General features: G+C 51.5%; 2 protein-coding genes across 7 annotated transcripts in view; one reads left to right on the forward strand and one right to left on the reverse strand.

Annotated features, from left to right (window-relative positions):
- ARHGAP17 (Rho GTPase activating protein 17) overlaps nt 1-3,807 on the reverse strand; it is a 40,917-nt gene extending 37,110 nt beyond the window's left edge. For all 6 annotated transcript variants that reach the window (XM_014252733.2, XM_005523224.3, XM_014252729.2 and 3 more), the window contains exon 1: nt 3,685-3,807. In XM_014252733.2, the coding sequence (XP_014108208.1) occupies nt 3,685-3,737 (53 nt within the window). In that variant the 5' untranslated portion in view covers nt 3,738-3,807. The remainder of the gene's footprint in view (nt 1-3,684) is intronic.
- Nucleotides 3,808-4,263: 456 nt separating this feature from the next.
- LCMT1 (leucine carboxyl methyltransferase 1) lies at nt 4,264-22,555 on the forward strand. The gene is made up of 11 exons (XM_005523099.3): nt 4,264-4,361; nt 5,248-5,339; nt 5,843-5,964; nt 8,024-8,100; nt 8,896-8,957; nt 15,311-15,413; nt 16,635-16,755; nt 17,961-18,062; nt 18,762-18,853; nt 20,011-20,108; nt 21,761-22,555. The coding sequence occupies exons 1-11, from the start codon at nt 4,285-4,287 to the stop codon at nt 21,781-21,783; spliced, it is 969 nt and encodes a 322-aa protein (XP_005523156.1). The 5' UTR covers nt 4,264-4,284; the 3' UTR covers nt 21,784-22,555.
- The last annotated feature ends 1,809 nt before the right edge of the window (nt 22,556-24,364 follow it).

Genomic DNA, 24,364 nt, shown 5'->3' on the forward strand with positions numbered 1-24,364 from the left:
ACACAAGGAGTTGTATTTGAGCAGTGGGAAACGAGCACAGAAGCTACAGTAAGTCAGCCTCTTGCATAAAACCAGAGCCTTCTGAGGCACTTTGTGGGCTCTTCCAGATTTCTAATTAGTCAGAGCTGCCTGTCCCTGGTTTAAATTACTGCAAGAGCCTGAGGGCAGATCGAGTATCTCTCCCAGCAAAAGCAGTAAGAAAATCCACCTGTCTGATCTTGGGTGACTTCACCAGACCCAAACCTCCCCAGCAGTTGTCTGGAATAATTTTTAATCAGAATGGCACTCAGGGATTGCCCCTAAAAGATGAAGAAGAACCTGATGGCAACAACAACAGCAGCAGCAGTGGGTCCCCAGAGGCCGGAAGCCCGGCTCGTGGAGATTGTCACAGCCTGAAATGTCATTAATTACCAACCTGAGCTCTGTAAGCAAACAGCATGATCCAGACCTCTCCATGGGCTTATTCCTCATGGAAATTACTCAGCTATGTAGTTCAAATGCTTATTAGTGTATCAGTGCAAAGCTTTGATGACAATAGCTCTGAACATTTATTTTCATTAGGGATGACTGCAGCTACAAAGAAGAATATTCCCAAGCTTCTAATCAAATCTGTCTCCTTTGTAATTTATAAAAGGGTATGGAAACCAAGACAAGCCCTTGTAGATACGTGAAGAATTACTTTGCTGACATCAAACATAGCATCATTTAAGTTTCTGAGCCTAACACTCAGGTGCTCTGCTGGAGTGAGGATGTGCTGAGGAAGCATCCCAAGGGAAGGTACAACCTCACCTCCTCAGATGTGAGACAGCATGTCCTGAGCCAGCCACAACTGCCATTTCCCAGGGCTCTGCGCCCAGGCCAAGCACACACAGCTGTTCCCGGTGGATACAAGCCCTGGGCCTCCAAAGAGATGAAGCTTTAGAGGAATTAGGACAGAAATCCCATGAAAAGCAATCCCAGCATATGGCCCCTATGGAATCACACGCCACCTGAAATTCATGAAGTTCGTCTTCTCCATTCCCTCCCCAACTAATTTTTTTTCAGCCTAACTACAACTTCCCAGCTGTTTGCAGCTGGATTCAGGACACAGCTCAAGATCAAGTCCGCTCTGAGCTCGTTCCTCTGGGTGATCAGCCCTGTGCCTGTTGTGGGCAAGATGCCACTTTATAGCAATGCATTCATTCAGCTGGTGTGGAACTAATGATTTCCTGGCCAGCCCTGCCTCTGCTCACCTGCAGGTCCCAGCCCTGCTTTTTGGGAATTATCCTGACTGGATGTGAGAGCCTTTAGGATGTCATGAACACCAACGCACACTGGCACTCCCAGTTCACTCCTCCAGCTAAGGCTGCCCTGAGAACATTGTGATGCCATCTCCAGTGCCAGGCTGTGTCTCAGTCACCTGGCCCAAGCTCTGATATTTCACTTTTTAGGTTTCCCAGAGCTTGTGCTGCGCCCCTCAGCAGCACTGACAACAAATCTGTCCAATACATGAAATATAAAATCCTCAGCAGCAGATTGAACACTTAAGGCAGCCAAGAACAGCCATGAGATAATTGCTGCAAAATATTTAACACATCTATTAATTATTGTGGAATCCTGTTCCACTGAGCTAATCCCCTCTTTAATTAGTTTCCTACATGTATTTCCTAACTCCATAAATTCCATCTGTGGACTCACAGGCTTCTCATAAACACCATTCCTCGGTTTTGCTGGAGCTCTTGCCCATCTTTCCTTATTTCCCATATTAAGGTGTTACTTCCCTGATGCCAGGCCTGGTATTTGGGGTCCAAGGCCCAGGATGGCAGCCCTGGAAGCTGGCTGGAAGAAGGGCAGTGACACTCCTCAATCAAACAACCCCACGGTGCCACCGCACACCCAGCCCTGCTGAGCTCAGGGTAAGGAGGCTGCTCTCCCACACCCCAGGGACCTCTGAGGGAGGGAAAAGCAGAGCAGGAGAAGCAGCAGCCAGGCAGGGACCGGCCCCAGAGGATGTGACACAGATCCCAAACGCCTCCCAACGCTGCTTCTCCTGGGGAGCAGCTCCTTCCCTGCAGGGTCCCCCAGGATCCAGGGCCCTGGAACACCGAGCCACCACCTCTGCACACAACCACAGGGATCCTCGTGATGCAGGACTTGTCTCCTCGTTCAGTCCCTGTGTGAAAAACTAATAACTGAGTTCACTAACTCAACAGAACATATAACACTGCCTGTAAGATCCTGCTGAGTGTCTGCCATGACTTCCATGAGTCCTGCAGTGCTTCTCAAAGCAAATTTGAAAGATCTGTTAAAAGCCATCCCTACTACATGGCTTTACTCTGGGAAACAAAATAAGGTCCTGGTGACCAGCACGTGAAATGTGAGCAGGTGAGCAATATGAAATAGTCACAATTAATGAATACCAAATGACTTGGTGTCATTTATAGGGTTTTGAATGAAAACCAATGACAGCAGTGTCTGCATTTGAATGGAACCAGACTGCCCCCAGCCCGTGCATGCCCAGGCTGCCAGGGCACCCCGGACTCTGTGGCACAGGTGTGTGACAGGAACCTGCCCAGACACCACACCTGAGCCCCACAGCCCTCACCTGCACGGCCAAAGGTCACTGCCAGCTCCCCACCCACACCTCCCAATGCTGCTCCACACTCAGATTTGCCCCTGGAAGCACAAAGCACCCCAAGCTGTTTATCCTGCTCAGTACAACCCGGATTACTCCAAATTCCACTCGGGATTTGAAGCTGTGGGGCCGACACATGCAAACAGGGAATGCCAACAACCTCTCCAACAACATAAAAAATCCATTGATTCATATGAAACAGGAATGAGAGGACAAAGCTGGTCGGGAAGTTGTTCCCTCTTTAATAGCAAAACAAACCTATTAAAAATCTCCTCCTTGGGCTTTATTAGCTGGCACACCTGCCAGGGTTGTGTGGGCTCCAAGGAAAACAAACACCCTGCTAGGGGAGTTACTGGAAAGGAGGCCACCAAGACATAAACTCCGATAATAAGTTTATACTTTCAGTATCAGTACAGACTTTTCAATTTATACTCTCAATATAGGAACTGATTTTCAGATTAAATCTTTACTGAAAGCAGAAGGAAGTTTCTGCAGGAAAGCATTGACTTCTGCTAGAAAAGCAGTGCGGTGACATTTGCATGTTTAGCTCAGGGACAGCTGCTGCTGCAGGGCACTTCCCCGTGTGGGCACAGATTTGTTGCTACCGAGTTAAAACCTTCACAGAGTCCAACAGCTGGAAACTGGGGGCAATTGTACCTACAGGGTTCCTGTTAGTTTTGGTATAATTCAGTCCTGGGGAGGCAGTGAAGTCCTGGAGAAGGCACCCTCTGATGTCTTCTTAGATGTGAGAGAAAGCGAGAAAGAGAGCAAATACTTCCAAATTAACGGGCAGAAAGGAAGTGAAAGCCGCCGAAGCGCGGCCAAGAAGCGCCCGATGCAAATGGCCCCGGGGGCTCGGGGAGGGGGCCCGGGATCCCCGAGGGCCCGGCGGAACCGCCCGGCGTGGCTGCGACCCCCGGAGAGGCGAGACAGAGCCCCAGGCCCGGCACGGACCGAGCGCCTTCCCCCCCGAGCGGCCGCCGCCCCTCGCCTTCCCCGCGATCCCACCGAGCCTTCGCCCCCCGAGCCTGCGGAGCGGAGCCCCCCGCGCCCGTCCCGCCGCCGCCCACCTGCCCACGGTCTGGTTGGCCAGCTGCTTCATGCGGTTGAACTGCTTCTTCATGGCGGCGGCCGCTGCCCCGGCCTGCCCGGGCCCCGCCGCTGTGCCCCGGCCGCCCCCGGCCCCGCCGCCGCCCCAGCACCGCCCGCCCGGCCCGGCCCGGCCCGGCCCCCGCCGCTTCCGGCCCCGCCCCCGCCCCGCGCCTGATCCGCGCCCTCAGCCCGGATGTCCCGCCCGCAGCCCGGATGCCGATCCTGCGCGGCGCCACGGCTCTTCCTGCGCCGCTCTCTCGGTGGCACCGGGTGCTGCTGCGTTATGAGGGGCGGTCGGAGCGAGCTCTCTGTCGGGGCCGCCCGTCCTCGGACAGCACCAGCCGCGGATCCGCGCCGTTACCGCCGAGCGGCTCCCGGACTACAGCTCCCGGTACACCTCGCGCTCCCGCCGCCGCTTCCTGGGCGAGGCGCTGCGTGCCGCGCGCTCCCATTGGGCGCTGTGCATATGGATGGGCGCGCGGACCAATGGCTGCCGAGTTCCGGCGGGCGCTGCCCAATGAGCGGCGGCGGGGGGCGGGCCGCAGGGGTGGCGGCAGCGGCCGGGCCCCGCACGCCCCATGGCGGCCGCTGCCGGCCCCGACGAGGCGGACGAGGCGGTGCGGGGAACCTGCGAGGACGCGTCCGTCTGCAAACGGTACCGGAGCGGGGGCAGCGACCGCACCGGCCGCAGCTCCGGGGCTGAGCAGTGCGGACGGCTCGGCTCGGGCGGCTCCCGGAGAGCGGCCCCGGCCTCTCCCGGCGGCGGGGCTCCGTGCCCCGGGCGCGGCTGCGGGTGACGCTCGGTGCCGGTCCCGGTGCGTGTGCGGGAGATCCCCCGGTGCCCCGGGCAGGGCTGCTCCGAGCCCCGGCCCCGGGCGGTGTGGGCAGCCCCTGCTGCTCCGGGTGCCTCAGGGAAGAGCAGCCCGAAGTTTCCAGATTCCTTCTGCAGGATGCGCTCTGGAACGGGATGAGTTTCGTTGGCCTCTTGTGCCTCGGTGTGAATTTGTGCTCTGTTTTTGCTGGTCGGTCGGGCTGCCCCTTTGGCTTCTGTAGCAGCAGATGTTTGGGTGGTTGAGTTTGGGTGGAGAGTTTTCCTTTCGGAATCAATTGGAAAACTCAAGTTGTGTTAAAACAGTAACGTTGTGCTAAACTGATGTGTAGGAGCTCTGGGATAAGTGCAAACGCCTTGTCATGTAACAGTGTGCAGAAGTAAAGCCTGATTTGTGTGTCTGGAGACAAACAATTCATCTTCTGGGTCCCCCAGGAGAGAATATTTGAGATTTGGGTCTTTGCTTGCAAAATTTCATCCAATAGTGAAGCAGCCATTCAAGAGATGCTTGTTGAATATGGCAACAACTAAAATTTCTAACTAAACTTCATATAATCTCTTAATTCAAGTAGTTCCACACATGGAACAGGTTTTTAAACCGTGTCTGTATGTGCACACCCAGGCCAGAGGGACTTTTCCAGCCTCTCTATCTCTTAGGGTAAATTTTGGTGGCCTTATTTCATCATTCTCTCTTTTCCCTGCTGCTGCACAGGTTTGCTGTGAGTGTTGGCTACTGGAAGGACCCTTACATCCAGTACTTTGTGAGACAAGCCAAAGAAAGAAAAGCACCTGAGATCAACAGAGGCAAGTTGGAATGGGGACACCTCACGTGTCCTGAGAAAACCTGTGCACACTGGGAGTCAGGGAAGGGAGGGAATGTGTGCAGGAATTGAGACAAGGTGTTTTCACAGCAGAAATTCCGTGTTCTAGCTGGTCTCTTAAATATCAATCTGTGAATCAAAACTCTGTTCCTTTGCTCTCTGTGTTCTGAATGGGCTGTCTCTGTGTGTCCCAGTGTTGAGATCTCCTCTGAGCAGTCAGAAGTGTTGGTTTGAGCCAGGACAGTTGGGTCTCTGCAGCTGTAGAATTATTCTGCTCTGCTTGAGGTGAAACTTGGCTAAAACTTCCATTTACCCAAGGAGTTGAGTTTCATCAGTGCATGAGGTTTTGTTTGTAATTAAAAAAGAAAAGCAAAAGCCCTTAGGTATCTTGAAAAGAGGGCATTGTTCTTCCTACAGACTGGAGGTGTTGCTGAGTGTTAAACATGGAGTGTTGTGTGGCAATAACAGGGTTTGTGTGTGTTGCAGGTTATTATGCTCGTGTGCACGGGGTCAGTTACCTGATCAAGGCTTTCCTAGAGAGGACAGAATGCAATTGTCAGATTGTTAACCTTGGGGCTGGCATGGACACCCTGTTCTGGAGGCTGAAGGTAAGGAGAGCTGCAGGGACAGGCCTGGCAGGGGACACAGGGCTGGGGGAACCTGTGGGGGGCTGCTCTGGGCTCCTCCAGGCTGGCTCTGTCTCACAGGGCAGGGGGGCAGCACAGCAGGAGCTCTCACACAATCCCAGGAGAGCTGGGCTTGGAAGGGACCTCTGGAGATCATCCAGTCCAGCCCCCTGCCCAGGCAGGGTCACCTGGAGGTGACAGGAACGTGTCCAGGTGGGTTTGGGATGTCTCCTCAGGGAGACTCCACACCTTCCCTGGGCAGCTGTTCCAGGGCTCTGCCACGCCAGGGCTCTGCTCTTTCCTCTCTCATGGAAAGAGCTTCTTCCTCACATCGAGGTGGAAGTTGTTGTGTTTTAGTTTGTGGCCACTGCTCCTCGTCCTGTTACTGAACAGAGTCTGGCACCATCCTCTGCCACCCCTGGGAGGGATTTGTATGGATTGATGGGATCCCCTCTCAGCCTTCCCTTCTCCAGACTGAGCAGGCCCAGCCCCTGCAGTCTCTCCTCATCACAGAGATGCTCCCGACCCCAAATCATCTCAGTGGCCTCTGCTGGACCCTCTCCAGCAGCTCTGGGTCTTTCTTGGAGATCAGGACTGGACCCTGCAGCTGTGCCTCACCAGGGATGAGTGCAGGGGCAGGATCACTCCCTGACCCGCTGCCACACTTCCCTCACGTCCCCTGGGATTCCAGTTGTGAGTTTATTTATGTAAATCATGGAATCACAGAGTGGTTTGGATTGGAAGGAATCTGGAAATACATCCAGTCCCACCCTCTGCTGTGGGCATGGACACCTCCCTCTATCCCAGGCTGCTCTAAGCCCCATCCAGCCTGGCCTTGGACACTTCCAGGGATCCAGGGACAGCCACAGCTGCTCTGGGCAGCCTGTTCCATGCATAGGAGTGTTTGTGTGTGTGTGTAATTCATGGAAATTCAGTTATTCAGGTGTTGTATGACAATATTATTCTGGATGAACGCTCCTCTGAGTGACTTGTCTTCTCATTAGCGTTTACATTGGTAAATTTGGGTTCTGGAGGGAAGCCTGAGGAGCATTTTGCTTGGTCACAATTCATTGTATTCCATCAGTACAAGGGAGACAATTCTGATCTGTTTTTTTTCCATGAGATGGGAAGCTTTTATCTTACCTGCATTCCTATAAAATCTCTGCCAATGTCCTGTTTTGGTAACGGTGATTTTAAAAGCTGAAGTGGGGCCTGTAATTCCAATTCTTTGTCCTTGCAGAGAGCAGGTGTGGTGTAATGAATGTACAGAAGCTGGGAGCCAGTTCCTGCAGCGTTGAGTGCTCTGAGTGCTGCTTTCATGTCAGAAACCCAGGGTTGACAGCCAGAGCAGGCAGCAGCATCCATCACAAAGGGGAGAGACTTGGCTCAGCTTCTCCACCAGGCTGGGAAATTGTGCCAGCATGGAATGAAGAGCTCTCCCCTCTTTTGTAGTCCAGGCAGGCTGGTGTGCTCGTGCTCTGGCCGTGGGCTGGAGGAGAACCTGGAGTGTGGTCACTGTCTGGGTGTGCAAAACGTGCCTTGTTCTTTCCTTGCAAGGCTGTGGTAAATGCTGTGGCAGATTCCTGTAGCTGTGCTCTCCCAGCTCCCCAGAATACATGGTTGGAGTGTGCGTCCCTGTGACCTGGTGTCTGGGATTAGATTAGATTCGATTTTTCTCCCTCTCTGGTGACATCCCAGCCCCACCTGGGCGCGTTCCTGTGTCACCTGCTCTGGGTGACCCTGCCTGGGCAGGGCTTGGGCTGCATGAGCGTCAAAGCTCCCTTCCACCCCCTGCTGTCCTGGGGTCCTGTGATTACATAAAGTGTTAAATAATTTCTTTAACTCTTAGAGGGCATTCTAATGTTTCTCAGCTGATTTTTGCTGGATTTTAGGGGGTTTTAATCTGTGGGACGTTGTCACAGCACTGATAAAAATGCCAGTGTAAGCCAAACCAGAACTGTTCAGGATCTGAGGTTCTGTCTTGTCCTGCGCATGTGAAACTTGAGTGTCCCTAATTCTAGTGTCTTCCTGCAATTCCCAGGATGAAAATCTTCTCCCTAGAAAATATTTTGAAGTGGATTTTCCAATGATCGTTGCAAGAAAAATACATAATATCAAGTAAGTCTGAGGCCTATGTTCAGCTGTGGGAGACTGGCTGTCAGTGTCATTATTTCATCTCTGCTGAGAAACTCTTCATGTTCTGGGATGTGAGGGTGGGCAGGCCCTGGCACAGGTGCCCAGAGCAGCTGGGGCTGTCCCTGGATCCCTGGGAGCATCCCAGGCCAGGCTGGACAGGGCTGGGAACACCTGGGACAGTGGGAGATGTCCCTGCCATGGCAGGGCTGGCACTGGATGGGCTTTGAGGTCCTTTCCCAAACCATTCCATGAATTTCATTTTGAATAAAGGTTCATTAGCAGGCAGGCTCTGCAGGCTGTCCCAGGCTGGGGAAGGCGAGGTGTGGAAGCTTTAGGGAACCAAGCAGAGCTTGCTGTGTGCCAGGGACACTCAATTAGGGCAATTAGAGGTGATTAAGTCTTCTCTTAGTGTTGAGGACAGTGCTGAATTCCCAGATGTGCCAGATCAGCTGGAGGCAGGACAGCTGCTGCTGCATGGGAATGTCCTGTTGGAATGGATCCGTTAAGGGTTATTGAGGACACATTACAGAGCAGCTGGATTTCTCTTGGAAGATTTTCTCCAAACTTGAAGAAATTGTGTATGAAACTCAGCTCAAACTTCACCAAACTTGCAAAGGTTTTCCTTTCCAGCAGAGGGCAGAGATATTCCCTTGGCTGCTTTTGATACACACACACACACAGACACACACACACATATATATATGATAAGAAAAAAACTGTAAGCACACTGTTCAACAGGCTTAACTGCTCTGAGATGCTTCTTCCTTCTTCCCACAGATCAAAACCTCCCCTGTCAAAACCAATTATGGAATCCCATTCAGGGGACTCTCTTCTAATAGGTGAGTCATCTTCAAACTCAGTCAGTGATGTACTGCAGCACTTTTAAAACTTTTCTGATCATTTTGTTCTGCTATGTGGGCAGGCTTTTAATGTTTGAAATGCTGTTTGGACAGAGAACTGGGAGGGAAAAGAGGCTTTTTTCTTTTCTTACAGACTCTTGCCCATTTGTTCCATGTCATGTTAGAAATGTCTTCTCTTTAAGTGGTTTTATTCTGGCAGAAAGTTGTTGGGTTTTTTTTCTTTTTCTCTCATATGTAGTTCCTTTTCTGTCACAGGAAAGTAAAAAGTGCTACAGAGAGGCATGGATACTGGATTAAAATATCTGTTGAGTGTTTATCTGCTTTCTGTCTCATTAAGAGCACAAATCTTTACATTTAGCAGAGTTTTCACAGCAGAAACACAGCCTGCACAGTCCAGGCTCATGAGTGCTGTTTGTTACATTTTGATATTAAAAAGATAATAATTTCAGGTGGAGTGATGTGGTTGTACTCTCTTGGCTTCTAAGCTCATTATGGAACAGGAGGTTGTGGACTCCCCATCCTTGCAAGTGTCCAAGGCCAGGGCTTGGAGCAGCCTGGGGCAGTGGGAGCTGTCCCTGCCATGGCAGGGCTGGCACTCCATGGTCTCTAAGGTCCCTCCCAGCCCAAGTCATTCTGGAATTGTGTGTTTGTGCTAGGATTGCACTTGAAAACCTTTTTACTTGTGGAAAATTCCCTGGTTTCCATTGAGTTTGTGTTCTCAGTGTAGATGCTGAGCTGTAGCAGCTGCCTTGGACAATTTAGGAGGGGCAGTAATTCCCTGCACCCACCACAGCAAGTGCTCTGTGTGTGCAGGTGTGGCCCTGGCAGAGCCTGCAGTGACCACCTGTGGCCCCTGGGCAAGCTCTAGCCCGGGCTCTGGGCACATCCTGCAGATTTTACTGCTGCACATCATTGTGTCTTCACTTCCCAGCCCTGCAGATGTCTTTGGAGGGCAGAGATCTCCCTTGTACCCTCAGGCTTCCAAAGAGGAAAGGCCAGAGCCCCAGCTCAGAAAAGGCTCCTGGGGACCCCTGGCTTCCAGGCAGGCCCTGCTGGGGCCACCTGAGCTCAGGGAGATCTGCTGCAGCAGCTCTGGCCCAGAGGCACCCCCAGTCCATGCCAGGGGCTGCCTTTGTGTTCCTCAAGAGCTGCAGGAACATGTGGAGCAGCAAAACACCTGCAGACTTACCAGCCTGCACTGTTGGAATGTAGGGCTGTTAACAGCCAGTTCCCACAGCACTGGGGTGTACTGGTGAAACTGGTTTCTCTGGAGCTGCTCCTCTGGTTCCTTCTCAGTGCTGCCTGTTAAAACTTCAACCTTGCTGTTGCCAGGCTGGTGTAGGCTCTGCTGGATCTTTGGGATGTAGCAGCGTGTCCAGGACGTGTGGAGATGGTGGAAGTGTTGTGGAACTCCAGTTTGAGGTGACCCCCAGGCACTGGTCAGATCCCTGTGAACTCTGGTTTGAGGATGAATGGAGCTGCTTTGTGGGGATGTGCCAGCAGGAGAGGTGCTGGAATAGCTAGACAAACAGATGAGCAGAGAGTTCTTACAGATCTAAAGGAACTCGTCAAGGAATTCTTTCAGCTGCTGGTTGGTCTGTGCCCTCATTTAAAACTGTCTGCAGCTGGAAGGTTGTGGCTGTGACTCAGATGGGCTCCAGGGGAAATGCAGGGAACCCCAAGCCAGGAGGACTGAACAGATCATAGGAACTCTAACAGACAGATTTAGTGGAACACAGGAATCGGAGGTGTTGAGGAAGAGTCACCGTGGCTTTTGGGAAGGTAAGTTGTGCTTCCCAGATCTGTTGGAGCTCTCTAAGTCAACCTGTCTATTGGAAAAGGACATCAGCATAGTGCTTGGATTTCAAGAATGTGTTTTGACTGTGTCCCGTGGCAAAGTTTGCCAAAGAAATGGCACAGTGGGGAAGGAATGGTTCTCATATGGATGAGGAGCTGGGATGGAGGGCGAGCATATGTTGTTAATTTTTGTTATGGAGGAGATGGAGATCTGTGCTTGAGGGTATGTTGTTGTTCAACACTGAGAAAAAATTGGGAAAATACAGTGATTAGTAAGTGGCAGCTTGTTGGCAAATCCAAACTCTGAAGAGTGGTAAAGAACTGTAGAAGTATCTTGTGAAATTAGTGACTTGATGATGATTTCAATGTGGATTAATAGAAAGTGATGCACATGGGGGGGGAAAACAGTTTGTGCCTCACATGTAAATGATTATTGCTGCCTTCCTGCAGGATCTGGGTATTAGAATAAATAGATGGATGAAACCATGAGCTCAGTAATGGTCCAGAAATACAAAGTGATTTTAAGTATTTTTGAGAAAAAGCTAGGAAACAACTTAGGTGCCAGTGTTGAGAAGTGTTTCCTCTCTTTGACTCTTCCCTTTGGAGCTGTTGTTGGCCTCTGGAAGGCTGGGTGTCATCCTAGGGGCACCTTTGGCACAGCTGTTAGACTGTGCAATCTTCTGGGAATTCCACCTGGCACAGGGGAGCAGCACTGCCAGGTGGGCAAATGTTCCTCCTTTCTGTGGGGATGTGGAGCAGGATTTTAGAGTCCTGTCCCTCCCTGTGCCTGCCTCCCTACATCAGCTCACACTCCTGTCCCTGATGTACCAGGAATGATTTGTTTAGATGGTTTGGAATTCTGGTTTTGAGCTGTGCTAATACAGATTGACACAATTCAGGTTCTCTCACAGCTTTTCTGCTCACCCTGGATGAGAAGCTGCTGCCAGTGCACAGCTTGAGTGGCATCAGGGCAGCGTGTGCTGGGCATCCGTGGCCAGAGCAGCTCCAGGACAGAGGTGGTGCCCAGGAGTGCAGCGAGGTGAGCCCGTCACAGCCCCAGGGAAAGCAGTGGCAGCCCTGGGGCAGTACCCCAGCAGATCATTCTCAAGGTTCCCTGCTCTGCTGGGGGATGCTGCTGGTGCTGGGAGGGCAGTGCTGCAGCTCTGTTGCCTGGGCAGGTACAAACTGCACCTGGTGAGCTGTTCCCTTGGTGTGCCACTCACACCTTCTGGGCCAGCTTGGTTGTTTGAGCTTCCCTCCATCCCCAGATTTCCTTGTGAGCCAGGGTGGGTGTCAGGGGGACCTGCAGGGGCTGACCCTGAGCCTGCAGGATGAACTGGGTGTGTGGCAGTGCCCTGCTGGGCTGGTGGAGTGAAGCCTGAGCTGGGGCAGAGCAGCATGCAGAACAGGCTGCCGCTCTGTAAAGCTGCCAGAGACCTTAGCCTGAAAATCCTAATGAAATCACTTTGAATCAATAGTATCCTGCATGCTGTCTCTTGGAAAACCTCCAGGAAATTGTTGCACTAATGTGAGAAGAGAGTAAGAGAAGAAAGCTGAATTCTTGTGGCAGAGGAAGAGCTTGGTGTGCCTGGAGGCTGCAGCACTGCCCTGGCAGCAGAGAGGGCCTGAGGCCTCCCTCAGCACAGCAGTTTCTTCTCCTAACATTGCTGGGAAGAAAAGATTCAATGTGCTGAGGTCAAAAGGCAGCTACAAGCAGCTCCTGCTGCTACTCAGTTACTACAAGCTTGTCTTGTTCTATGGCTGTGAAATTGGAACCACTCGTGTTGTTACCTCTGTGCCAAAGCCACGGAAAATAAACATACAAGTGTGTGCCCAGAGCATTCTCTATTGATTATCCCTGGAGAGCTGAACCCTGAGCCTGGGCCAGGAGAGCCTGGGTGGGGTAGGTGGAGTGGTGGGGCTCATCCTTCTCCCCTTCTCTCCCCCCTCCCTTGTATTTCTCAAATTAAATCTGAGTTTGGTGTTTCTCAAACCTTCATTTCAGCCAAGTGCAGAGAGAATCTTTGTACCACACAAATCCCCTCTCTAGAGGAGAACACCCAACCAAACAACCTCACTGGAAACCAACACGAGGTGGTGGTGCCTGGGTAGGAATTGGTACCTGCAATATGGGATTTTCAGTGGTTTGAGCCACCAAATGTCAGTGCCAGCATTGTGGCCTGAGTCACAGCACTGCAGTAAGAATGAGCACAGGGGTTTGAACATACACACAAAATCAATTCAGTTAAAACAAACTGTTGTTCCTCAGAAGAAATCAATGGGGACCACGTGACTGTGCTGCCAAGCTGGAACTTGGTTTTCCTTTTGCAGCTGCCCTGTGGATGGGCAGGAATTGTAAAATCCATTGGCAGCACCGCTGCTCATCTTGGGCAGCAGATTGCTGACTTCATAATTGACAGAACATCCTGAGTGGGGAGGGACCCCCAGGGAACATCCCAGTCCAGCCCTGCACAGCCCAGCCCCGAGAGTGTCCAGCTGCAGTGAGCTGTGCCAGCCCATGTCCCAGCAGTGCTGCAGCTTTTGGGCTGTTTGGGGATGGATTTCTGGCCTCCAGGCTGGGAACAGTGGCAGTTGCAGCTGCCATCAGTGATTGTTTGCTCCTGAAGTGGGAGGTGATGGAGCAGTTGAGGTTTGCCTTGTTCAGTCTGATCAGACTGAAGAGGGGGGAATTTAGGTGAGCTACTGAGGAGAATTCCTTCCCAGGGAGGGTGGGAGGTGCTGGCACAGGTTCCCAGAGCAGCTGGGGCTGCCCCATCCCTGGAAGCTTCCCAGGCCAGGTTGGAGCAGCCTGGGACAGTGGAAGGTGTCCCTGCCCATGGCAGGGGGTGGCACTGGATGGTCCCTTCCAATCCAAACCAATTTGGGATTTTATGATAAAAATGCTCAAATCAGACTTCCACCTTGGTATCTTTGTGCTCCTTCTCTCCTTAAAAAGTTTTGTGGTTTATTTCTGGCTTTTATTTCTGTTCTTTACTGATGTATTTGTGTGTCCAAGCTCCAAAGCTGGACAGGGAGCTGGCATTAATTCCCTACTAATTGTGGTGGCTGACGCTCGCTGTGCCGTATCCATGGACAGAAACCAATCCCTATTTAAACACTTCCCTGTGTGTGGTGGGGTTTTTGGGTGGCTTTTTTTGATGCCATTATCATGGCCTTGATGTAATCACTTAAATAGAAGGGTGTGGGAAGTAGTAAAGCTATTACAGAACATGCACATGGAAAAAGCCTTGACTCAAAATGTTGAATCATTTGCCGCACAACTTTTTTTTTTTTCTTTTTCTCTTTTTTTCCCTTGTAACTCTCTTTCTGAACTGTTTCTGATTCCTGGATCTGCTCCCAAGTGTTGCTGGAGTGGCAGCTGTTGTCATTTGCTGGTGCCTCTTTCAGGGAGGTGGTCACTTGAAAACTCAACAGAGGTGCATCCTCTGGAATGTTTGATCAGTGCTTGATACAATAATTGGGAAAACCCACACTTGTCCCCAGTTTTTTTGTTCCCCTCTCCTGAAATGGAAACCCCTTTCATCCTGTCCCTTCAGCCACTTGGCTTCTCTTTGTTCCTCGCTCAAGCTGTGCCAGGGGAGGCTCAGCTTGGACACCAGGAGGAATTTCTCCGTGGAAAGGGTGGTCAGGGACAGGAAGGGGCTGCCCAGGGAGGTCTGGAACCCAGAGCCATGCCAGTATTCCTGCAGGACTTTGGCTCTGGGTGGGTTTGATGCAGCACTTGGGAAGTGCCTCCTGTGGGCACTGGGCTCCTCTGGGTGCATTCATTGCTGCTGGGTGTCAGAATTCCTGATGGCAGGAGGCTCTGCTGCCTCCTCCCAGCTGTGCCAGCATGGCAGGGGCTCCTTGGACTCTGGGATTTGTCCCTCCTTTGTGCTGGGAAGCATCCACAAGAACCCACAGGATCCTGTTGTATCCCAGGGGAATATCTGTTGCTCAGAGTCCCTTCAATAATTTGACTCTTTCCTTAAATACCACCACTAAATCATACCAAAAGGCTAAATGATAACTTCTTTTGGCCCCAAGTCCATATCTGCTCCCCACATTTATTATTTAACTACATAGATAGTTAATTTATGTTGATATAGCTATATCTGTTATTAAGATTTGAAATATTGTCAGCTTTTCAGAAATTTATGTACTTTCATGTAGTTCCTATACACATACCTTGTGCCATCTGAGAAGACACTCAAAACAAAAATCTTGCCTTTAATCTTGCCATTTTTCTTCTCTCTGCATTCCTGGGAGCCATGGTAACGGCTGGGATAACCTCTCTGCTTCAGCGTGGCTGCAGAGGGAGAGGCTCAGTGCAGGGTCTGCTGAGATGGAGCACTGCAAAACACAACTGGGAAGGGAATTCATGTCTGAAGGGGAAGAGTTTGCTGCTCAGAGTTCAGTACAGCACACCAAGCTTTGGCTCCCAATCCATGTGCTCCTGTGTAGTTTTTTTGGATTCAGAACTCCAGCAGCCCTCTGATTTTTAACGTTAGTCTCTCCAAATTCTTGCCTTGCAGATTCCCACAGCCTGGACTCCAGTCGATATTCCATAGTGGGAGCAGACCTCCGTTTCTCATCGGATCTGGAGGAAAAGCTAAAGAAACACAGCTTGGATGTACAGTAAGATCATAGGGTTTCCATTGGTTTGCTTTGGTTTTTGTTTGGTTTGTTTTTTTCAGTGGAAGCTTGTGGAATCCCTTGTCCAAGGCCAGGTTGGACAGGGCTTGGAGCTGTGGTAGTGGAAGGTGTCCCTGCCCATGGCAGGGGGTGGCACTGGGTGGTCCCTATGATCCCTTCCAACCCAAACCATTCCAGGATTCTCTGAGTTTTATCTCTGTAATTATTTTCTGCGGCCTCCTCTTAAACCCCTGTTGTTCCCTGAACCTTTGGGTGGGACTGCAATGGAGTCCTTGGGGTCTGAATCCCAAAGCTCCTCTGGGGTTTTCTTGTTCAGCATGAGGCTCTGGGGGGGCAGGAGTTGAGTTTTTGAGTGGATGATGGACAGACCTTTAAAATCTAAGCAATATAAATAGCAGCGATCTGGCTGGGTGGGAGAGAGCATATGGGGAAGCAGAATGCATCAAATTGCCATTTAATTCTTTACACTTCCATCCTCTGAAATGTTGCCTTGCTTGCCTACATTGCTGCTCCTTGTGGAATTTCTCCTGCTTCTAGTGACTTTTTTTCCCCCTTTCATTCCAGCAATTAAAAGCAAACTCAATAATTGTGAAGAAGAATCACTTGTGTGGATGTCTATTTTTGTTGTTTTGTGGATGGAGGGGGAAGAGGCAACGTGCAAACTATAGATTACATTTTGTTAGATAATAATATGTGAAAATTGTTTTAGAGATAAGTGAACAAATTTGTCTAATTAAAATTCTTCTTAAAACTTTTTTTTTTTTTAAGAGAAAACTTTCTTTTTTCAATTTGTCATTAATGCCTGATTTCACTGATCTCTGCAGGACTGTGAGCTGTGCCCACAGGGCACAATTGTCCTGCAGAGGGAATTTTAACACACCTCAGTTCCTGCTGTCACAGAGGACTTGGAGAATGCACACTGCTCTGTGCTCAGGGCTGACTCTGGGGAGATTGATCCCTAAAATCTCTGGTTCACAGCCACGGGAGTCTCCTGTGGTTCATTAATTCTCAGCTGCCAGAAATCCCAGTTTTACTCAATGTGATGAAGAGATTTCATTCAGTCCTCAGTGTCTGGTTCATAAAAAATGGAGCTGTTTCAGGAAACTCTGTGGACACGAAGTGACTTGCTTGCTCACGATCCTTTTTAGCTTTTTCTTGTTCTTTTGCTGGAAATCACGTTCTCCTTTGGTTCTTGTTTTGCAGTTTGCCAACGCTGCTGGTGGCCGAGTGTGTGCTGGTTTACATGACCCCCCAGCAGTCTGCAAACCTGCTCAAGTGGGCAGCAAGCACCTTCCCCGTGGCCATGGTTATCAATTATGAGCAGGTAAAGCCAAAGGGGCATTTTGAGACCTGCATTGTTGCCATTAAAATTGCTCTCGTAGGTGGGAGTTGTTGAGGAATGAGAGTGGGCCATGTCCTTTTGTAGAAACAGCAATTTCTGCTGAATTTCTGTAGTAATGTGTTTTAACTTGTAGCTTGGTTAGCCCAATATAGAGAAAATACTTCTATTCTGAAAGACAATTTCTGGACTATGTTGAAGCAAAATAATTGAGACTTAATCCATACGTGGAAAAAACCATAGAATATTGATTTAGCTAAAGCAGAGGAGAAAGAAACAATGCTGAGTGCTGGCTCTGGATCATGACATTACATAATTACCTCTGTGTTCTTTGGCAAAGTGGAGAAAAAGCACATCAGCATGAGCCCCGTGTCTCCCTGTGGAGGTAAAGCACTGCCTCGGGGGAGCTGGGTGGCTCCAGGAGTTAGTGACAGGATCCTGCAAGCTGTAAATGACTGCTGCAGAGCTGGGGGAGTTTGTGAGGGCTGAAAGCAGAGCAGCTGTGCTGCCAGCCCTGCTGGGACACTGTCCCCTGTCCCTGGGCACTGTCCCCTGTCCCTGGAGCACTGTCCCCTGTCCCTGGGCACTGTCCCCTGTCCCTGGGCACTGTCCCCTGTCCCTGGAGCACTGTCCCCTGTCCCTGGGCACTGTCCCCTGTCCCTGGGCACTGTCCCCTGTCCCTGGGCACTGTCCCCTGTCCCTGGGGCACTGTCCCCTGTCCCTGGGACACTGTCCCCTGCTCTTGGGGCACTGTCCCCTGTCCCTGGAGTACTGTCCCCTGTCCCTGAGCACTGTCCCCTGTCCCTGGAGTACGGTCCCCTGTCCCTGGAGTACTGTCCCCTGTCCCTGGGCACTGTCCCCTGTCCCTGGGGCACTGTCCCCTGTCCCTGGGCACTGTCCCCTGTCCCTGGGGCAGCTCCTGAGGAGGAGGAGGAGGGAGTGGGGAGTGGCAGCTGCTGTGAGGCCGTGCCACTCTGCCACGCTGTGCCTTTTGTGACCTTGAGGAGATGCAAGGGTTTGAGCGGTTCCTGCTTTTCCCTGCAGTTCCGTTGTGGTGGGAAGGGGGAACACTTTTGTCTCCACTTTTGTCTCCACTTTTGTCTCCACTTTTGTCTCCACTTTTGTCTCCACTTTTGTCTCCACTTTTGTCTCCACTTTTGTCTCCACTTTTGTCTCCTTCTCTCCCTGAGGTGAACATGAGGGACCGCTTTGGGCAGATCATGATCGAGAACCTGCAGCGCCGGCAGTGCAACCTGGCCGGGGTGGAGCTCTGCAGCTCCCTGGACTCACAGGTGAGGGGACAGCTCAGGGGGCTGGGGCTGGGCTGTGGTAGCCTGGCTCTGAGTTGTGAGTGTGCCCTGGGGGGCTCAGCAGGGACCAGGGCACGGTGGGGCAGGCCCCGAGCCCTTTGATGGCCACGTTATCGTGGAATCGGGGCGTGGTTTGGCTTGGAAGGGACTGAGAGACCATGGAGTGCCAGTCCTGCCAGGGCAGGGACACCTTCCACCCTCCCAGACTGCTCCCAGCCCTGTCCAACCTGGCCTTGGGCACTGCCAGGGATCCAGGGGCAGCCCCAGCTGCTCTGGGCCCCTGTGCCAGGGCATCCCACCCTGCCAGGGAGTAATTCCTTCCCAATATCCCATCTAACCCTGTCCTCTGGCAGTGGGAGCCATTCCCTGTGTCCTGGCACTCCAGCCCTTGTAAACAGTCTCTCTCCACGTTTCTTGTTGGCTCCTTCAGGTCCTGGCAGGCCACAGTTAGGTCACCCCAGAGCTTCTCTTTGATAGCTGAATGTCAGTGTTGCACAGAAGCTCCTGCTCAGGGCCCACCCTGCACAGATCAGCAGCACAGGTTAGGGAAGAGCTTGGGAGCTCTTCAGAGCACAGCTCAGTCAGCTGCCCAGAGAAATCCTTACAGGGCAACGCTGTCCTGCTGTCCTCAGGGACTTTCCCTGGAACCCTGTGAGAGCTGTGCTGCCCTTTGTTTTCCAGAGGGAACGGCTGCTGGTAAATGGCTGGGAAAACGCCCGTGCCATCGATATGATGAAGGTGTACAGCTTCCTGCCACAGGCTGATGTCAAAAGGTACCACTTTTGGACCCAAAAGTCATCTGCAGATGCCATTTCCGAGGTCCTTCCCATCCAGGTGTAACAGAGAGGAGGCTGCAGGCAGGTGCTGCCCAGGGAGACACAACATTGCTGAGCCTGAAGCTCTGCAGAGCTCCAGGATAATGCCTGGATTGATGATCCAGAGGGTGAACGCTGCCAGGAGCAGACTGGAAGTAGTGGTGGCTTATTTGGGTGTGACAGAAGGCATCTCTCATGACAGAAATTTGCAGATGGGAGATGCCACAGAAATGCTGTGTTGACTTTTTGCAGTCCCCAAGATGTTCCTTGTGAAGATCTTGGCTGGGGTTAAACCATGACACGTTGAAATCATGAGGGGGAGACTGCTGGCTCTGCAGAGCTCAGAGCAGGGACTAAAGGCTGTTTAACAGTCACTGATCTGCCTGGATTTTGTTAATATTTCTGCATTAAATGCTAAACACCGGGAAATTTTAAGGAGTGACTTAGGGATATAATGTGAAATGTGAAATGCTGTGAGTCATTCATAGTTGGAATTAGCTGAGCAAGTTACCTTGGTCAAAATATTCACGTATGGGGGTTTCTCAGAGCCTGGAACTGAACAGGTGAGAGTGGAAATCAGAGGTGGTTTAAATAGGAACAGGGATGTGTGGTGGGACCATATGGCACTGGTGGAGACACAGAGCTCGTGCTTTCTCTGCAGCATTTTTGGCTACCTTGGATCTGTTCAGCTCCTTGCACTTGTTCCACATGCCAGGAAATAGGGTTATGTAAACTCTGTCCTCCAGTAGCAGTGAGGCAAATGCTTTTTCTTTAGAAAAGCCTTTCCCAGAGTGTTCCTTTGCAGCATTTCACACCTGGGAGTTCACTTAGGAACTTTGGCCCCTTCAGAGCCTCAGTTGCAGCCCTGGTTTTGTGAGGAGCTCCACGGATGAGTCCTGGAACAGGGAGTTCCAGGGATGAGGAGCTGAGAGCACCCTGTGGGTCACTTGTTCCATACATTGACAGGGGTGGCATCATGGATAAACACCTGTAATTATTCCCTGGAGAGGTAACTGCCTTTCTGGTCACAGTTTTCACTCCCATGGAGTGAACAATTCAGTAAAAATTCTGCTGAGAGTCCAGCTCAAATCCCGACTTCTATTTTACTCTTGCAGAATAGAAGCCCTTGAATTCCTGGATGAAAAGGAACTGTTTGAACAACTGATGCAGCACTACTGCATCTGCTGGGCTTGCAAGGACAGCAGCAACCTGGGTAATGTTCTCCTGCAGCTGGGGGTGATCCTGCCATGGAAATGTCCTGTGGGAGGGCTGGGCTTGGGATGTCACAGCAGCTGTGCCTCAGAGCCCCCCTGCTCCAGGACTGGAGCACCTCCCAGCTGGGGATTGTTCCTCCCCAGCCTTGGGAGGCTTTATGGGCATCCAAGTGGGAAGCCTGTCCAGTACAGGGGAGTTGGAGTTTTTCCACCAGAAGATGCCGTATGGGTTACTTTAAATAACTGCCTGCTTTATCCCATCAGTGCTAATTGAAAGGTTTACAAATCCCATGCATGGGAAGTGCCATATGGGCACACGGTATATGAAGGCACAGTGTCCTGACAACACAAAAATAAATTTGTATTACTTATCCCAGGCTTCTCTGCTCTGTCCCCATTTGCAGCCATCTGACACTGAAGTTTTCCACAGCACTTTCTCCCCGGGGAAAAGTATTCCCTCTGAAATTACCTCTTCTGCATGTTCCTTTTGTTCTTAAAATTCTGTCTCTCCCAGACTGGAATTTGTGTGAGAGAGAGAGAGAGACTTGATTGAGGCTTTCTGTAGCATTTGGATGTTGCTGCTGCCCAAGAAATGATGAAATGAGGGGAATGGTTGTTTGGCTGAGGGGTGGATGGCCACAGCCTGTATTTGTCCAGATTAGAAAGACAACTCTATTGCAGTCAGTTTGTCTCTACTTCTGGCTGCAATTTCAAGGACTTCAGTCTTTCCAGAAAAACCTCTGCCTGCCACTTGTATCATTGCTGCATCCTCTCTGCCCTTCCCCTGCTCCTGACAGAGTATCCAAGAGCGGATTTTATTGACTGTTCCTCAGCAAACGGGAAAAGATTTGGTCTCTGCAGCCTGGCTGGGCAGCAAAGCCTATGACAGAGCTGGTGAAAGGAGATCAAATAAAAACTGGTGAAAGGAGCTCTTCAACACCCTGTTGCTGCTGCTGTGACAGAGCTGCTGCCTTGTGGTGGTGTTCTCCTGAATCCTCCAGAGCTCTGAGCTCAAAAAGCCGTGTTCTGCACTGGATTCCTTCAGGCTGAGAGGTGGTGACTGTAATACACAACTCATTTTTAGAGGAGCTAAGGCCCCAAAGTTCCCCTGTGTTGGGGATCTCAGCATTGTTCTTTTGCTGTTGTTAGAGAAGGGCTTAGGACAGTTTGGGGAACTGGGGCTGAGGGGTGCAGGGAGAAGTTAAAACAGGCAGTGATCTCAAAGGTGATCATCAAGTGTCCAATGGACATGGATATGCCTTAATCTAAAGCAGGGCTTTTTTATCCAGTGTGGATTTACTGCCCTCGTTAGTGGTGATTTCCCCTGCTTTGTCTTCTTCATTTCATGGGCAGACCCTGAGGTTCCTGAACGTTGTGGTGTTCCTTCTGCCATGAATAACTCCAGTGCTCCTGCAAACTGACTTCATCAAATCAATTAAATCACAATCAAAAAAGGGTCAAAAAATCAAAAAAGTGCAGCCCAACCCGTTTCCTGCTTTCCTCACACCAAATCCTTTATGTTTAAGTTTAAAAAAATGAATTAACTCTCAAAGCATCTTTCTTGCTGTATGTAGCTGACCTGGTTTCAGTGAAGGGCAGGGAATAATAAACCCTCCTTCCTTCCCCCAAATCCCTCTTTCTCTTCACACAGGTCTGGCAAACATCGACTTCTGAGGGGAGGGGAGCCCCATGGACGTGGAGAGGATGGGATTTGCACGTGGCAGCCCCGGGCTGTGGCTGGGACAGCTCCTGCTGCTGCTGCTGGGGACGGGCCTGGTGCCTTGGGGTGCTTTCAAGGAACATTTTCTGTGAGCAGGACTTGCCTCCCGTTCCCAGCTGTCTAACGGTGCACAAGGTGTCAGTAACTCCTGTTTAAAGCTTGCCTTCCTTAGTTTAAAGCTGAAAGTGAAGTGTTCTTGGATTCTTTGGTTTCCCTCTCCCGTGTTTTTGTGGATGTGTAGCTGGTGTTTGTGGCAGGAGCCTGGGGAGCAGCGCTGGGCAGCTGCAGCAGAGGGAGCCTGCCCTGGGCATGGCTGGGAGGGAATTCTGTGCGTTCTGTTCTGGTCAGGTCAGACCCTGATGAAGTGTGTTGGCTTCTCCAGGCTTCACTGCTGCTCACTGTCACTGCTGGGTGTTCCTGGAGGGGAAGGGTGAAGGAGAAGGAGGGCCCTGGCTGTGTTCAGCGATGTACAAGAAACTGGAAAATGGGTTTGATTGAACTGGGAAAGGCTTAGCTTGTGGTTTCAGCACTGGGATGCTGAAGAAAGAAATTAATCTCAATTTGCACTGCTTCTGGTAGTATCTTTACACCAGTTCCTCCTTCTCTCTTTCCCCTTAAAAGAAGCAAAACAAAATCCCAACAGCAATGAAAGCCCTTGTCCTGTTGTTTGAAATTGAATCTTGCAACCTTCCTATGAGAAAAATAATAAATGTTTAGTATTTATAATTGGTCTCCTGTCTTTCTTGCTAGAAATGACCTGTTCCTATCTGGTTTGGTGACATTTTTGCTCTCACCCAATGCCTCACCAGGAATATTTATCAAAGCAGATGCTGGCAGGCCCAGGAGAGCTGTGGCTGCCCCTGGATCCCTGGCAGGGTGGCACTGGGTGGGCTTTGAGGTCCCTTCAACCCAACCCATCCTGTGAAATGACCTTCCCTTCAGGGGTTAAAAATGAACCCAAACCCCACCACAGCCCTACAGCCCCTCTGCACTGCAGGAGCCTTCCTGAGCAGTCACTAATGCACCAACACTGTCCTGCTCATTTCTTGGGAATTAAGTGAAGAATTCAGAGTTACATGAAAGCCCATCTCTATTATCCATTTAATTTAGCCTGACCCCCTTTGGGACCACATTCCCTGAGCCTCCTGTAGCATCTTTCTGAATGGGAGCCAGGCTGGAGTCCCACCTGCCCTGGAACATCCAAACCTGTTCCCTTGGAGCTGGTCCCACCTGAGGAGCATCCCCTGAGCTGGTGCATTTTTCATCTCTGCGCGTTTGAGCGCGGCTCATTGCGGAGATGTCCCGAGCTCCGTCAGCCTTTTGTGTCTCTTTTTTTGTCATAATTTCATCCCTTTGTGTTTGGGAATAATGTCTGTGCTGGCAGGAGGCAGATCCTGGTGCTCATCAGTTCTATTTTGGGTGCCTGTGTAATTTGCTGCCCCGTGGGGAGCCCAGCCTGGCGCGGAGCTGCTGCCGTGGGGTGAGGGCACCGCGGTGCCCCTGCCCTGTCCCGGCTGCTCAGCACCCGGCTGGGAGAAGGGAAATCACTCCCAGGAACTCTAGCAGAGTGTGTCCTCGGAGTTGGCAGCAGTGGTGAGGAAATTGGGTCACGCTGTGCTCCAGGGTTGCAGCAGGATCAAAGGAAGCGGGATCCCTGGCAGCTCGTGGGGGAGGACGGGTGGGCAGCCCGGTGCTCAGCCTTGTGCTGACTGAAATAGAGAAACAAATCTTTCAGCTCTCTCCAGGGAATGTTTGGATGTGGAGGGTGCTGCTGGAGCAGCGCTGCTCTGCTGGGAAGCTGCTGGCTCAGGAGGCTTTTCCAGGCAGGAGAGGCGGCCTCTGCCTTCTGCTGCTGCTGCCCGTGGGATGGGTGATCCCTGGAGCTGCCCCTGGATCTCTGCCTCTCCCTCCTGCTCCAGCCTGGCCTTTTTCCCGGGGGATTGGTGCTGCTGGGCCGACAGAATTCATCTCTAAGAGTCATAGAATGGTGTAGATTGGAAGGAGCCTTTAAAGCCCACCCAGTTCCACCCCTGCCCTGGGCAGGGACCCCTTCCACCATCCCAGGCTGCTCCCAGCCCCGTCCAGCCTGGCCTGGGACTCTTCCAGGGCTCCAGGGGCAGCCCCAGCTGCTCTGGGCAGCCTGTCCTGCCCACCCTGCCAGGGAGGGATTGCAGAGGAGCTGTGCTCAGGAAGGGTTCCCCAGAGTGGGGAATGGGATGGGGAGCTTTGCTCAGGAGCAGGCTGGGCCCTGTGTCTGTGGCCAAGTGAGGCAGTGGTCCCTGGCACAGATTGTTCCAGCAGGAGCCAGGAACTCCCCCTGCCCGTCCACACTCAGTGCTGGCTGCTGGCCTTGCTTTGCCTGCCTGTGTCCCAGCCACATCACCCATCCCTGAGCAGGCCCTGCTCACTCTTCAAGGATGGATACAAGAAATTGCCTTCAGGAAGTTCAATTGTTGAGTCCCTGCCAGGGCTTGCCCTGCAGAATGAAAAGCAGTGGTGGTATTTCAGCCCCTCTGCAGATTACCAGCTCCCCAT

Source organism: Pseudopodoces humilis, chromosome 18 (assembly GCF_049639895.1).
Source record: "Pseudopodoces humilis isolate 2021_Gansu_Grassland_sample_001 chromosome 18, ASM4963989v1, whole genome shotgun sequence".
NCBI classification, from domain to species: Eukaryota; Metazoa; Chordata; class Aves; order Passeriformes; family Paridae; genus Pseudopodoces; species Pseudopodoces humilis.

What these genes read in the sequence shown, in the direction of transcription:
- LCMT1 (XM_005523099.3), top strand. Translation starts at nt 4,285, where the DNA reads ATGGCGGCCGCTGCCGGCCCCGACGAGGCGGACGAGGCGGTGCGGGGA. An exon ending in GCAGCTCCCTGGACTCACAG is followed by an intron (nt 18,063 to 18,761) that starts GTGAGGGGACAG and finishes TTTGTTTTCCAG; the next exon opens with AGGGAACGGCTGCTGGTAAA. An exon ending in CCACAGGCTGATGTCAAAAG is followed by an intron (nt 18,854 to 20,010) that starts GTACCACTTTTG and finishes TTACTCTTGCAG; the next exon opens with AATAGAAGCCCTTGAATTCC.